Source organism: Drosophila suzukii, chromosome 3, assembly GCF_043229965.1.
Source record: "Drosophila suzukii chromosome 3, CBGP_Dsuzu_IsoJpt1.0, whole genome shotgun sequence".
Lineage (NCBI taxonomy): Eukaryota > Metazoa > Arthropoda > Insecta > Diptera > Drosophilidae > Drosophila > Drosophila suzukii.
This window is the reverse complement of record NC_092082.1, coordinates 63,429,923-63,445,795: the sequence shown is the minus strand read 5'-3', so window position 1 is coordinate 63,445,795 and position 15,873 is coordinate 63,429,923. Positions and strand designations below refer to the sequence as shown.

General features: G+C 39.1%; 2 protein-coding genes across 4 annotated transcripts in view; one reads left to right on the top strand and one right to left on the bottom strand.

Moving 5' to 3' along the window:
- Window positions 1–15,873, bottom strand: part of plx (PTB_TBC1D1_like and TBC domain-containing protein plx) — a 33,899-nt gene that overhangs the window by 13,568 nt on the left and 4,458 nt on the right. For all 3 annotated transcript variants that reach the window (XM_036819330.3, XM_036819333.3, XM_036819331.3), the window contains exon 3: window positions 4,652–5,095. In XM_036819330.3, coding sequence (XP_036675225.3) covers window positions 4,652–5,095 — 444 coding nt within the window. The remainder of the gene's footprint in view (window positions 1–4,651; window positions 5,096–15,873) is intronic.
- On the top strand, window positions 9,590–10,967 carry LOC108006742 (serine/threonine-protein phosphatase 2A activator). The gene has a single exon (XM_036819343.3). It carries the CDS (start codon window positions 9,672–9,674, stop codon window positions 10,944–10,946), a length of 1,275 nt encoding a protein of 424 aa, XP_036675238.3. The 5' UTR covers window positions 9,590–9,671; the 3' UTR covers window positions 10,947–10,967.

Below are 15,873 nucleotides of genomic sequence, written 5' to 3'. Positions count from 1 at the left end.
AGCTTCTGAAAATTAAAAAAGTCTGTCTTTTTGAATTTCACCTCTCGAATCCAACAGGAATATGCTCAATAAATGTCAATAGAGGTAAATGCAAATATTTAATATTGTGAGATGGATATGCAAAATAATACCTGCTCTCCCCTAACAAACTAAAACCCGACTATAAAATCAATTTGGCACGAGCACAAAGAACCGAACCAACAACGGCACAAAACTAAGCGAAGAGAAAAGGACCGACTCCAATCTAATCATGGTATAAAAGCTTCTTCCTTCCCCAATGTGCGACAAATTGAATTTGTTCACCGGGCAGGCTTGCCAAGTTCTCGTTTCCAAACGGAAGGAGGCAGCATTTTGCATGCGATTCGAGGAAATAAGAGAGGGGCTTTCGAGGGCGGAATGGACTTTAAACGTTCAATATCGTTTTCAAAAAGTTATCTAGTGCCAAAGTTTATGGGAAAATGGTATGTGTGCCTTACGGATATTGCGAGGGAGGTACGTTTTTGAGGCCTTTTCAGTGCATTATGTGGACACTCCAAGCCAAATCCTTCGTTCTTCATCAGCCTCACGATGGCATCTTCAAAGGATGCGAAATTGCCGACAGTTTGAAAGGTTGCCAACACACTCGATTAGTTTCTTGTTGGGCCAACCGAGTGGTTCAAGCGGCGATGCAGAAGAGCATGTTGATGGCCAGGACCGAAAACTGGCGCTGACATTCGCCTTGAGTGCCCATTCCCATCCTCCATTCCTCCACCAACATCCCGTCCAGGGCGAGCACATCCTGTGGGAGGGAGACAATAAGCCCGGTGTTTAAACAGCCGAATGGCAGCTCTGCGCCATGCGTCATTTAGCAAAGGACCCGACACGGATCCACCTGCTAATGATGCACAAGGACATTTCACAGGTGGAGCGGACAAAGGCTTTAAATATTTACGAGCTTATGATGTTGTTTAAGTGCCGCCGAGGACCACAGCTGCCAACGCCCCCGAAAGTATGCCACGCTCAGCCGACTCCTCGCAATTAGCTTTATTTTTTCAGCATTTGCGTAATGGGTTCCCTCTTTTTGTGCTCATCGCTTTCAAAATAGCCAGGATGGCGAAGGGAAAGTGCGTTTATCTCGGCGCCTAATGGCTTCAATTAGTGGCTCAATCGGCGGAACGTATTCAGCAGGTTGACCACAGTCGGGCAATTATGTTGGGACTTGGCTCTGTGTGCTCGCTTCGCTTAACTTTGTGCAGTACCTAATTAGAGATAGCGGCAGTGATTTAAATTCATGCATTTCGAAAGGAAAGTTCAACATGGTCATCTTACTGGGTGTATGCAAAGTATTACAGTTCAGCTTCTTTAACTCTGGCCTTCAGATACTTAAAAAAAGCCCATGCTTCTTTATTATCCAACTTAGAGCAAAGTCGAAAATTTCTGTTATGTATTAAAAATATTACAGCTGAACTCTGACCACCACCTACTTTAAATCTGGTAGAAAGTTTACTTATAGAATTTACTATTCAAGAAATTATAATCTATTGCCATAATCTATAAGCAATAGATTATAACACACAAACAACCTTTATGGGTTAAATTTACCTATACGGATAGTTACATAACTGTAAAAAAGGGTTAACAACTATATAAAATAGTGACGTGTATTTTATTTCTTCTTTGGTTACTATTTAATAGTAAAACTAACATAAAATGGTAAGTTTTGTGTATTTTGTTGTTGGAAGAGTGACTATATCGTTGGTCAAATTGATAATTCGTTGGGTTAATCCCATTTATGTTGGTAAAATTTACTTAAAAAACAAGGAAGAACGCTATAGTCGAGTACCTCGACTATCAGATACCCGTTACTCAGCTATATGGAGATATGCAAGCAGCAAAGCGAGATTAAAATGCGCCACCTACCGGCGGTATACAGATTTAAGCGTTATGGGCGTTAGAGTGGGCGTGGCAAATTTCAATCAATCAAATCAATCGATAGGTATCGACGAGACCAATTCATTTCAGTTAAAATTTTTTATCTAGCATGAAAATTGTGGGCGTCACAGGTTTTCGCGGTTTGTGGGCGTTAAAGTAGGCGTGGCAAACTTTTTTTTGGGTCAATCGATAGGTATTGATGAGAACAATACATTTCAGTTAAAATTTTTATTCTAGCATCAAAACTGTAGGAGCCACAGTTTTGGGCGGTTTGTAGGCGTTAGAGTGGGCGTGGCACTGTGCTGAAATAAACTTGCGCTGCGTAAGAAGCTCAGGAATCTGCACGCCAAATCTCAATAGCCTAGCTCCCATAGTTTCCGAGATCTCAGCGTTCATCCGGACGGACAGACAGACGGACAGACGGACAGACGGACATGGCTAGATCGACTCGGCTAGTGATCCTGATCAAGAATATATATACTTTGTGGGGTCGGAAACGCTTCCTTCTGCCTGTTACATACTTTCCGACGAATCTAGTATACCCTTTTACTCTACGAGTAACGGGTATAATTATTTGTGTGTATATTACATTAAAGAGAGTCTATATTGTTTTAATTGGGAAAGCATTCTTGCAAAAAAGGATTTAATCAATTTAAAAATTTAAATTAATATTCGTCCTTTAATTGCTCTCTAATTTTAAGTTATCTCATAGTTTTACACCGTAAGTTAGCTTTATATATAAATAATTGTTTCTTATTATGTGTCGTAATAAATAAAAACAAACACACTTTTATGATTGTTTTACATATCAAAGGGTTGTTATATTAACAAGTACAAGTTCATTGTAAACACTCTAAAGTAAACATTTCGTTTCTGCTGGTCTGTGTTTATTGAAAGCAAATAGACATGAACTGAATTGAAATTTATTGATGCATAAAACGTATTAATAGATACCGCAAATAGAAAACTGCACTGAAATACAAAGTATTCTTAATGATATTCCAAGACAGTACGGTTAATTCATATTCAAGAAAATAAAATCAAACCTTTTGAATATACTTCAAAGCACATATTTAAAAACCTTAATACTTCGTTTATGGCTACCTGCATTAGGCTTTAACATGCCATCGAAGTTTGTTAGGCGTTTAAGACGACCGTAAACCCGAAATGCGAACACTGACCCAGATACTCGCAAGTCAAACCAGCTGGAAACTGAGTGCAGGAGGCACAGCTCAATAAAAGCTCCGAACAACACCAGCTCACACCAACGAAACCCACTATCAACAATCAAGCCAAGTCAACATCACGGCCGAAACGCAGGGCTTAAAACGCTTTTGACATGCAATGAACCAACAACAGCTCTTCTGAAAAATTCTCTACCAATTACGATGAAATTAAGTGGAAACGCTCCATGGAGAATTAAAGCGAAATGCAAAAATAACCGAAAGTTGCAAGCCATCCGCGGTGGTGCTTTAAAAAATATCGCTCAATAATTTAACTTTAAACCACCAAACTAGGAAAAGTTCGTAAATTTCGTTCTTTGTGACTTTGTTTTCGTTTTACAACATAGTTTTTGGCCATGTTTTTGGCATTACACTTTTCACCCCATTGTTTTTCATCGGAGGGGCGTGACCACTTCGAAAAGCGTAGAAGTGGATTTGTTTTCGGAATTAACTTTTTGCGTGTATTTGGCAGAAGGTCATGCAGAGCAGTCCTAATTTAGTGGACTGTTCTTGCCGGCTTTCCTCGTCGAATATCCCTCACTTAGTTGCCCTCTACTTGCCGAACTGTTTTAATTAGAAATGCAAACGGAAGTCGATTTATGGCGTGCTGAGCAGCCACTGGGCTCTGACATTAGAATCTAACACATGCGTGATAAGGAGGCGAGGTCAGGTCGTGCTAAATTTGAGCTTACTATTTTGGTAGAGCTCGGAACAAAGCCTTATGAATGGACTGCTTCGGGGTGAATTTAAGGTGTTTACTGCAGAGGCATGATCAATAATTGGTTCCTTAAATAAGTAAAAAACATTTGGAAGAGAAATTAAACTCATAGTACTTGTGCTTCTAAAATAATTTGTCTAAGATATATTATCCTAATACTAGCATTACCTATTTTGAGTTTCGGCAATAAATAAAATAAAAGTCTATCTAAAAAACACGAAGTAATCTGTACGTTTGGTATCCTAATAGACCTTTTATCACAACCTATATAAACAAAAGCCTTTTCGCAAATACTAAACCAAATTCAAGAGCATCTTTGACAAGAAAGCAAATCATCATTAAGAAGATTCTAATGAGGTACGATCTCTGCGACCTTTTTAGCATTTTAACCAATTCAACCAAAGACAGCAATTATAACCATGTCACATTCGTGTAACCAAAGGTAGTCGCTCGTTAAGCATCTAAATTTATTATGGTCGCAACAAAAACCCGCAAAGTCCTTCTGGGGCTTTTCCTGCACGTTCTGTGCAATTTAATCCGAGCAGTTTTTATACGGAAAACTATTGTGTGGCAAGTTTTCTAAACATTTCCATATGAAGGCATTTCAAAAGGCCACAAACTGTTCGCACACACATTCCTCCGTTCGGTTCAGTTCACTTTCCCTCGAATAGCAGAGATTGTGAGAAAACGAAATGCCAGCGGACAGACATCTGACACAATGTCGGCTAAAACCGTCGACAACTTTTCTCATCCGTCTTCTGGCCGGGATTAGGGCTTCGGGCTTCGGGCCTCAACTCACCTCCTCGACGGTGTCGCACTCGAAGAGATAGATGTGCAGCAGGGGATCCTTGGGGTCCTTCAGCAAGTAGACCAGTCCGGTGATGGGTCCCTGGAACTCCATGAAGTTCTGCGGCTGCTCCGCCTCGGCTGCCTGCTGCTGCTGCAGCTGATAGGCGGTCGCCGCACTGGAGGACAGGGAGCCGTACGACGTGGACGCGGTCAGTGTGTGGCGAAGTCCGCTTCCGGTCAGCGAGCTGTTGGCTCCGCCGGCCATCGAGGAGGAGGCTGCCGAGCCCGGGCCAGGACCCGACTTCAGCTGCAGGAAGCCGTTGCCGATGCTCTTGGCCTGCGGCTTGTGGACGATGCGGCACATGCCGACGATATGCTTCAGGGGGTGGCTGAACTGCAGCTCGAAGTCCGAGTTGTACGACTCCAGGATGCCGTGCTCAATGCCCACCGATAACTGCAAGACAAAGGATTTACATACTTCAGTAATTACATTCAAGCTGGAGTGGGAAATATCTTATGTTTGTATGTATTCACTAGAGAGTTTCTACCATAGGGAAAGTTCTGACACTTACAAAATAATTATCACACATGGAACATATGCACACCATTGAATTAAGAAAATTGTTCTTGACTACAAAATAGTTTTCTCGTGTATACGGAAATTCGCCATTTAATATTTTTTATAAGGAAAAAGAAAAAGAATAAAATATTGGCCATATTTTATAAATTTTTGTCTTGAAATAATTACAAATTTTTTTATCAGGGGTGTAAAATTTACGTGTAAATCTACGATTTATTAATTCTTAATTCTCTTTTGGGTTGTAAAAAATGCCTAAATTAAAATAAACCTAATTGGTATGGTAGACATTACATAGCAAAAATATGATTAAGAAGTCTGCCTACAGTGTAAACGATTGTACATTGTTAATAAATAAATGTTTTATAAATTTTATTAAATAAAAAAATTATTTGTTTTTAGGAAATAATTGTAAATAAGATTTACAGATCAAAATGGTACATACTCTTCCAAAACCAATCGCATAGGATATTATAGAAACGTAAAGATATTAAGTAAAAGTTCGCTATATTTTAAAGGCCGATTCCAAGCTATAAACTTAGATTTAAAAAGCAAATCAAATTTTAAAAATATACCATATTATATTTTATGTATTAAAGTACCAAATTTGATATTTCCATTGCATTTTTGAGTCTACCGTTTCATATTCACTGTTCTGAAACATATTATTTATATTTAGTACTTCTCTATGTTTTTGGGTAAAAAAATAAAGAGATATTGACCTTATAAGCCAGAGGAACGACAATTGTGGTCTCACTCGCTGTGATGAGTACTCTCATTTCTTAAAATCCGAACTGGGGTTACATTTTTTGTGTTGCACTGTGTAATTAAATATGAAAGTATCATATTACGCTATTACGCAAATATATATTTAAGCTCTGCTTAAAACAACGCAATTGTTATATAATGAAATCCCCCTCGCTTTTGAAAAAAGCCAGAGCAACGAAACAAAAAACAATGCGAAGAATTGCACGTTGTTTCATAATTTGCTAGAACGTTTCCACTACGCGAAGCAGATTAACCATATTAAATTCCTTTTAATCAGTTTACATACTTGCATGCACAAGGAGAAAGAGAGCGCGGGCTTAGAGCGGGACGGCAGTAGGAAGGCGCAATGGTGACAACGACGACAGCGACAACATGACATGCCTGCCAACATGGCGGCTGCTCCATTTCCGGCGCCTGGTGCCCGTCCCCCTCATTTGCCTCCTTCCGCCGCCGTATTCTCTTTTTCATTCCGTTCTTGGCCCTTTTTTATGCTAACAACTAAAGCCCGGTAACTAGGGAGTGTCGACACTATGAGCCGGGTGGGTTCTTGGGGCCGAGGAGGAGGGGCGGAAATTGGGTTGTGCTCACTGCTGGGTGTGTCGTTGTTGTGGCTGCGAGGGCTGTAGTTGGCAGAAAAGCAGGTCGTTGTGTTTTTTAGCCCCGTTGGGGCGGCATTTTCCGCTTTCCCACAAGTTTCTGTTGTCAAAGGTTTTGCAAATAGGAAAAATATAAACAAAAAACATGTACTCACGTCGATTTCAGGCTACGAGAATTTGTAAATTAAAACGTTGTAATGAGAAAATGGCCGTAATGCAGAATTAATTAAAACCCAAGTTCCCAGAACCAATCCACCACTATAGCTTTGTTGTTAACCCCGCCTAATGATAACCCAGAGACTTTAATATCGCCAATTGCAGGAAACAACTGGCTGCCTTCAAAGGGGGCAGCAAATGAAGGCGTTCATTATCGCCCAGAAAGCCCCGACAAAGTGAAAACTTTTTCCTCGCAAATTAAATTAAAATCAAAGTAAAGTGTTGCTCAGGTTCGAGAGTGTGTGGGCGTGGGTGTGCTCATGAGATGGGCGTTAACTTGGCCAACTAAAAACAGAACCGAGAACTTTTAAGCCAAGTGAGGGAATAACAAAAATACGGTAAGTAAAACTTATGGCCTGGGAAACTTACGTGCCTCCATACGCTCTAATGGATAGAATTTGTATTGATTTTCCGAAGTTTTAATTCTCGAGGCATCAGGACTCAAGTAAATGATATATATAGATATGGGATACTAACAAATTTTAATTAGTTAGTTGTTTTTTTAGTACGTTCGTTCACTTACACTTAAGGTACATAAGTACAACTTTGAAGTTCACGATGTTAAGAGGGGACTCCAGGAAAAAACGCCTAATGACGCCGCCTGGCAACCGGCAATTAGTGAGGAGGTCTTGACTTGGGAAAAAGCTAACGTTTTCCTTTTACTTGCCATCCATTTAATTTAAATTAAAAAGAAATACCTTACATACGGCCAGAGTTGGAAGCGAGTCAGCCACCCTGCCATGACATTTTAAATTTAATTAATTTCCTTTGACACTTGACGAAGGATCCGTGCTGTCCATCACAGACAATGCCACTCTTCGTTTATTGAGCATCGGTTTGAGTGCCTCACAAAGGCTTTGTTGTCAGGTAAATTGTGATTTAAAAATAGCAATGCTTTGATTTCCATCCGCCTTTGATCGCAAATGGGTTTTTAATATGTTTACATTACTACTTAGGCAAATATTCTGCAGATGGCACATTTAAAATAAACTTAAAAGTCCACATAATGACGTTGGCCTACTATCCCGTTTTGTTCTTTCCTTTCGGAAAGTGAAAGCATCGCTCGTGCTCGTTACTTTTCTTTCTTTGTTGCCCATTGTTATTAAGTTGTCTATTCTTTGTTTCCATTTGTTTGGCAAGAGCAGTGGGGCAAATTATGATGTGGCACACTGCGTATACGTAATCTGTTCACTTGCAGGAACAATTGACTGCTTGACCTCTTTTGGCTATTCTCTAGCTATTCTCTTCTCTCCCTTCCGCGATTCCTAATTGGAATCAAGCCTTGTGCAAGGCGCAGTCACGTTCTCAGGTGTATTTACTTTTGAACTACATGTGCTAGTGTGCACTAGGGTGGACCACTAATGATACACACTATATTTCGATATCATTTCTTTAAAGATGATTATTGGAAAATAAAACGTGATTTATTTACTCAACATGTTTCATACAATAATAATATCCGTTACATAACATATTGAATTTGTTACCCATAAGTATTGCCAGTTCTTGAGGAATGCTTTTTGTGAGTATTGTTGCGCTGGTGGTGAATTAATATATTTTTAAAAGAATTCAGGTTACATGCTTCCTGACACTTTACAATTTGTTTTTGACAACGCACCGGTTAAAATAAAATCTTTCGAGTTTTTTAAAGGTAAATTTACTTTATCAGAATGCTGGTAGTTACCAAGTTTGATAAATAACAAAAATGTATTAAAAAAATTCTATTACTAGTGTTTTAAACCTAAAAATCATTGGTCCACCCTAGGCTGTCACACACATGTGAATGTTGTATTTTCACCTGACGTCTCTCTCTCTCTTCTGTCCACTTTCCTGCACGCACATTCTTTTTTTTTAAGTGCAGTTAGCGTCATGTCAAAAACAGCTGGGGAGTGAAATTACTGCTTTTGCATTTGCATTTGCTGCTTTTTGTTGCTTTCATTAGAATCGCGTTGTTGCTTTCATGACGCCGACGTCGACGTCGCTGCCAGGCGCAGACGTCGCGTGTTATTGCCCACTGATTTATACGTCTTAACCGTTTTTCCATTACGTTTTCATGCCGCAGCTGCACTTTGTTGTTGTTGTGGCTGTTGCCTAATAAATTGTCTACAATTGTTCATTACATTGTTCGTTGTTGCTGCTTTTGTTGCTGCTATTGCTGGCGCAGTGTAGCCATATAATTAGCATTAACTGCAGTTGCTGTTGTTGCAGTTTTGCTGCTCCTGACGTCTTAATAACGAGTTGCAACCTCTGAAGTATGGCCCTAACTATTTACGGGGTCAGTCCAAAGAACCCCTCTATTAGGTCTGGATTGCGGTCACTTACTATATAACAAAAACTCTACTTAAAACTCATTATTCATAAACAGCGGGTACAACGAAGGTGACTTGTTTTTGTTATAGGATAAGTTATAAGATTTAATTTCCCATTTTATTTAGTTTACATATATGTTTTTATCTTGATGTTCTAAAGATGAAATTACTACAGGATTTGAACTCATATTCATTATGGTACTAAAAATGAATATTTATATATTATTTTTATATGCAAAGGCCAAAATAGGTTTTCTGGAAGTTTTCAAAAATATGTTTGTGTCTACCGTATTTCTATATAATCACTAATCTTCCGGCACTCTTTATTTGAAAGATCGGTAGATAAAAGAAAAAGTTCAATAATATATAATAATAATATCAGTTAGGTAAATAATTAAGTATAAATATTATGATATGGTAAATTCCTTCGAAGAAATGTTACCCCAAAAAGTATGCTAAAAGCTTCAGTTTGGGAAGATTTGCCCAATCAATACAAGTAGCTTGTTAGTTGACACAAAAAAAGGAACACAATAAGACAAGAAAATAATAAAAACATAGAAGCCGATGGAGCACAAGGGCGAAGTGAACCTCAAGCGGGTGGCCGCCTTCTTCCGGAGGAGCTCCACTGGACCCGTGTGCCGGATGCAGACCACCTCGGACATCGAGCCCTGGCAGGTCTCGAAGGCGTACTTCACGCTGATCACGTACTTGAACGACGTGAGCACCGAGATACAGGGAATACGGAATACCGACTCCTTTCCGATCAGCCAGAACATCCGCCGACTGACGGCCATCTTCGACAAGCTGGAGGTCATGATCCAGGCCAATCCGCCGGCGCCCGTGGTCCAAGCTTCCAATGTCAGTGCCTCCCTGGAGCCGGGTAACAAGGGCTACCGGCGGTGGGCGCACTGCATGCTGAGGGACATTTACCAGATGGTGGAGAAGGCGGTGCCGGCCAGCAAATGCAGGCACGTGAATGAACTGGGGGTGTACTTGTCGGGGGCCTTCGGCAGCTCCACCAAAATCGAGTACGGAACTGGGCACGAGCTGAGCTTCCTGTTCTTTGTGTGCGCCCTTTTCAGGGCGGAGATCCTGACCAGGGAGGAGGACTTGGCCGCCTCGGCTCTGGTTCTCTTCGATCGCTACCTGAAGTTCGTGCGCCGGCTGCAGGTGACCTATTCGGTGATATCGTCGAACTGGCACGGCGGTTACTCCCTGGACAAATTCCAGTTTCTGCCGTTCATCTGGGGGTTCGCCCAGTTGTGCTACGGGGCGCCCTTCTCCCCGCAGAAAATGCTGGACGAGGACACCATTTCGCAGTACAGGAAGGAATATCTGCTGATCGACTGTGTGGCCCATATGGCGAACACCTACATCGGCACCTTCGCCCGCCACTCCAGCCAACTTTGGAGCCTGGCCGCCCTGTCCTCGTGGACGAAGATCCAACGCGGTGTGATGCTCATGTACATGGAGGACATACTTCTGGACTTTGACAACCTGAATGCCCTGCGATTCGGAGAACTGATGTCCTTTGAGGAGGACAAGTCTGGCCGGAAATTGGGCAACGCTCGCCTGGGTGTGATGTCTCCGCTGCGCCGCCAAATGGCGGAGGAACAGGAAGAGCAGGATCAGGAGCCTGAGCTGCCATTCGCCACTCCTTCGATTTCCAGATCGGAACTGATCGAAGGCAGTAAGAAGAAGCCAGCGGTCGACAAACCCTTCAGCGACGGACTGTCCAACAGCGGACTTTCCGTGGGCAGCGACTGCTCATCTCTCAGCGGAGTGAGTGTCCATCTGCCCACTTGGATGGACGACGCTCCGAGGAATACCAAACAATAGGGTTATCGTGCATTGTGCATGAAGAGATGAGTTTGTTATGAAAAATACAGTCCCAGCAGGGCGGTTCACATATGTACCGCTCTAACCCGCCTATACGGTGCGCTTTGAGGTATTTAAGGTACACAAAATGCCCTAAATGCCTTTAGTTAAATATATTATTTTGAAACAGGTAACCCTTTTCCAACTAATTTAGTTTTCCAATCAAAAACATTTCGGTATTTTCGTCCATTTTTGATATATGTTAACCGACAGAGCGTTGACCAAGCTACACTCAAAAAAAAAATCACCATAAATATTAGAAAATCGCCCGTGATTTCAAAACGCCATTGAATTAAGAAATATTTTCTTGATTATAGAAAAAATGCCTACAATTTAAGGAATTCGCCATAATTTATTTTTTTTTTGTAATGAAGAAGAGCAAGAACCGTATTTTTTTCTTAAACTAATGGCGAATTTTTCTTGATTTTTTTTCTTGAAATAATGGTAAATTCTTACTTAAATTTAGGAAAGAAATACCCATATTTTAAGAGAAAGTGACTTTTTTATACATTTTGATGGTGGTCTAGCTGATAAAGACGTCCGGTCAATAAACAATCGAACAAAAGTACCTGGTTCGAGCCCACGCCACGGCAAGTGTACCCTTTGTTTATTTATTTTTATTTTTTTTTTAAATTTATGTTATTTTTATTCTTATTAGTTTCACTTTTCTATTTACCAAATTGTTTAAACGGTTGTTAAAAAGGTTAAGATTAGAATAAACGTAATTGGTATGCGTAAAGCTGGACCAAAAACACCTAGCCTTCTTTAGTCATTGTATGACAAGAAGCACGCGTGGCCGAATGGTTAAGACGTCTAGCTATGGTGTGAGCGGTTGCGGGTTCGAGTTCACGCCGGGGTTGTCTGAGGTAAGGATTTTTCCATTTGTTATATTTATTTATATGTTTATAAAAAGTATTTATATAAATTAAATCTTTAATAAATTCAGGTAAATATAAACATTTTCTCAGACTGTATATTCCCATGTAATAATTGCCATTAAAATTAGAAACGGTTTTATCCATTTAAAATCCAAAATTGGTGTACAAAACCAACCAAATTCCTCAAATGTGAGGTGTATTACATTACATTATCTTATATTACAAATATTTTTTTTCTTATTTTAATAAATTTTTCCTTAATTTTAATGTTTTTTACCATACATTTAAGAAAAATTTGTCATTATTTCCAGAAATGGCAAACCATAAGTTCAAGAAAATTATTTATTTAAAATAAAGGTGAGTCGCCGTTGGATGAAAATCATAGGCGATTTTCTTGATTTAAAGGCGAATTTCTTGATTTAAGGGCGATTTTTTTTTTGGGTGTAGGGAGGGAAACTCGATTTTATTGGAAAGAGTTATGGATGGCACATGCACAATGTACATGTCGTATGATACATTTCTAAGGATACTTTGAGGACGTTTTCCAAAGTATAAATCTAGTATGTAAAAATAAGAAAATAACAAACAAAATAACAACTTGGTTTGTCTTTTTTGTATTAAACATATATACCCAAAAAAAAAATCGCCCTTAAATCAAGAAATTCGCCTTTAAATCAAGAAAATCGCCTATGATTTTCATCCAACGGCGACTCACCTTTATTTTAAATAAATAATTTTCTTGAATTTATGGTTTGCCATTTCTGGAAATAATGACAAATTTTTCTTAAACGTATGGTAAAAAACCTTAAAATTAAGGAAAATTTTGATAAAATAAGAAAAAAATTATTTATAATGTAAGATTACCTTTTTTTAACATTTGAGGAGTTTGGTTGGTTTTGTATACCAATTTTGGATTTGAAATAGATAAAACCGTTTCTAATTTTAATGGCAATTATTAAATGGGAACACAGTCTGTAAATTTTTATATTTACCTGAATTTATTAAAGATTTATTTTATACAAATACTTTTTATAAACATATAAATAAATATAACAACTGGAAAAATCCTTACCTCAGACAACCCCGGCGTGAACTCGAACCCGCAACTGCTCACACCATAGCCAGACGTCTTAACCATTCGGCCACGCGTGCTACTTGTCATACAATGACTAAAGAGGGCTAAGGTGTTTTTGGTCCAGCTTTACGCATACCAATAACGTTTATTCTAATCTAAACCTTTTTAACAACCGTTTAAACAATTTGGTAAATAGAAAAGTGAAACTAATAAGAATAAAAATTACATAAATTAAAAAAAAAAGAAAAATAAATAAACAAAGGGTACACTTGCCGTGGCGTGGGCTCGAACCACGTACTTTTGTTCGATTGTTTATTGGCCGGACGTCTTTACCAGCTAGACCACCATCAAAATGTATAAAAAGAAGTCACTTTCTCTTAAAATATGGGTATTTCTTTCCTAAATTTAAGTAAGAATTTACCATTAATTCAAGAAAAAAAATCAAGAAAAATTCGTTATTAGTTATAGAAAAAATGCGATTCTTCCTCTTCTTCATTACAAAAAAAAAAAAATTATGGCGAATTCCTCAAATTGTAGACATTTTTTCTATAATCAAGAAAATATTTCTTAATTCAATGGCGTTTTGAAATCACGGGCGATTTTCTAATATTTATGGTGATTTTTTTTTTTGAGTGTATGTACCTTATTTAAGGTATACAGAGGGAAATATTCCGCTAATAGGTTTAGTCAGTAAAATACAAATCTGTTTAATGACGTGTGTCTCAATTACTCAAATCATTTAAAGTTTAAGATTAGGTCAATCAAAAAGGTCGTATATCTTATTCATACAAATTAGTTCTCCCCCAAGTTTATCACAATTAATTCATACTTATTAGTGAGTTTTGCATTTAATATTTTATTTATTATTCAAATTTTAGTACCATTAATTCATTGTTTTTAGTAGGTATAGCATTCAATATATCTCATCTTGAACAGCATTTTTTGCAAACGCAACTTTAGTTTTATCGAATGGACCCACTGAAATATTTATTTACTTAACAAATTGCCAAATTGAATACAAAAATAAATATTTGTATAGTAAGGGGCGCTGAGAGGTCCCGGCCACTAAAATATATTTTGTAACTTTGTTTGAATGGAAAATGAATGTTTGTTAAACGAAGCTGAAGCATCTTCACATCCTGTTTTTGTACTTATAATGCAAACAATAAAAGTTTGTGAATGGTATGCTTGCAAATAAGATCATTACTCTTTACTCGTAATTTAGAAAAATGGAAAAATAATTTTAATATTGTGAAATCAAATTATGCGATGATAACCAAAATGTAGATTTTGCTCGTAACATAAAAATGACAACCCACTAAAGGCATAGTTTTCCGGCCACTTTTGCTCTGTGTAATGGGAAAATTATGTGTGTCATCTGCACGAATATCCGGGAACGACATCTGCAACATGGCAACGATGTCAAGAGACCGGCAGACATGGGTCCAAAGATCAGCAGACCACGAAACCGAGTTCCATCAAATGCAAAGCAGCAGCCAACTGGAATGGAGTGGGCTGGCTGTGTGGCAGAGCAAGTGGCTGGGGATGGGGATGGCGATGAGGATGAGGATGGGGTGAACCCGGGCGTACCCGGGTGTACCGGGAATATAACGCATACGCCGCGTGAGCCACAGCAGCAGAACTCGAGAGCAGCGGGCTGGCGACGATGAAGTGCGAAAGCATTTATGCCACTGCAGAGGACTCTGGGGGCAGAGTCGGGGGAGTGGCGCGACTCAAGTGACTCGACCAAAAGCGGATTACCAACGCGACTTGAGTGACTTCCCGAGCAGGAGGCGGCAAAGCAGCTAGAGTGGCAACAATTGCAGAGGCGAATGAGAAAATGGAAATGGAAATGAAAATGAAACAAGCGGCGTATTGATTTTTCCTCTTCGACCCCATCGCTTAACCCAACTCCCCGGCGTTGTGACGTCAATGGGGCAGCACGCGCCAACATCGCCAGGGGATGGTAAATGGGAGGAGATCGGGAGGCCCTACCTACCACCTGAAATCCTTGGCAGGCCTCCTTCGTGTTATTCAAATGTATCAAAGGGGAACGCTCTGGGTGAAAAAATGGCCATCCCCTCCATTGTTGCGAGATTAAAAGTCACCCATTCAAGGTAAGTATGGGTTCGGTTCGATGTCGGCCAAGTGCATATAAAACTTGATTTATAGGTGGCATTAAGCACACGTAGGTAAAAAGTGATGGGATTTATAAAGCAACTCAGGTTGAGTATAATAAATCCATTGAATATTCCTCAGAAGAATAAACAGTTTTTTATTATGTACAGTAATGTAAAGAAATTATCACAAATTCAAGAACGATTTCACTTGATTTTGGTTACTTTTTGTTCTCCTGTTCTGTGCGTTCTTGAATTAAAAAAAATCCATCTTGAAATTCGAAAGATTTTAATCTGCGCTTGATTAAAGGGTAAAATTCTTGAAATTATACAAAATCTTCAACTCAAGTACACATGTATTTACTTGACTTTAGTGTTGATAGATTCCAAAAGCATACATCTTTCAAAAGTATACAACTTTCATAAGTTAACCCCTTAAACCACTTCTGTTTTTAAGAGTTTCTACAAATTCTTAAATCACAGATGGTTAAAACTAAACTAATATTAGGATTCTATTTATTATACTTACATTTTGATTAATCAATAATTAAAATCACTAAGAGCTCAGGCTCAGAGTCTGTATTCCGTGCACACAACAAGAATGCCATCAATCTTCTGCCACTAATTGCAAGACAAATTCTTGGCTATCAAGTGTTAAAATATTGGCTCAACAACTTGCACTCGAATAGAGTTACATTTTCCCGCGAGGCGTCACCAAAGCTGACAAAAGTATAAAAATGGCATGTCGCCGGCAGAGTGGGTGCATTTTCCTTCTTTTCAGCTTTTCTTTGCTGTGGGTGGGCGTGGCGCGACCAGCA

What these genes read in the sequence shown, in the direction of transcription:
- LOC108006742 (XM_036819343.3), top strand. Translation starts at nt 9,672, where the DNA reads ATGGAGCACAAGGGCGAAGTGAACCTCAAGCGGGTGGCCGCCTTCTTC.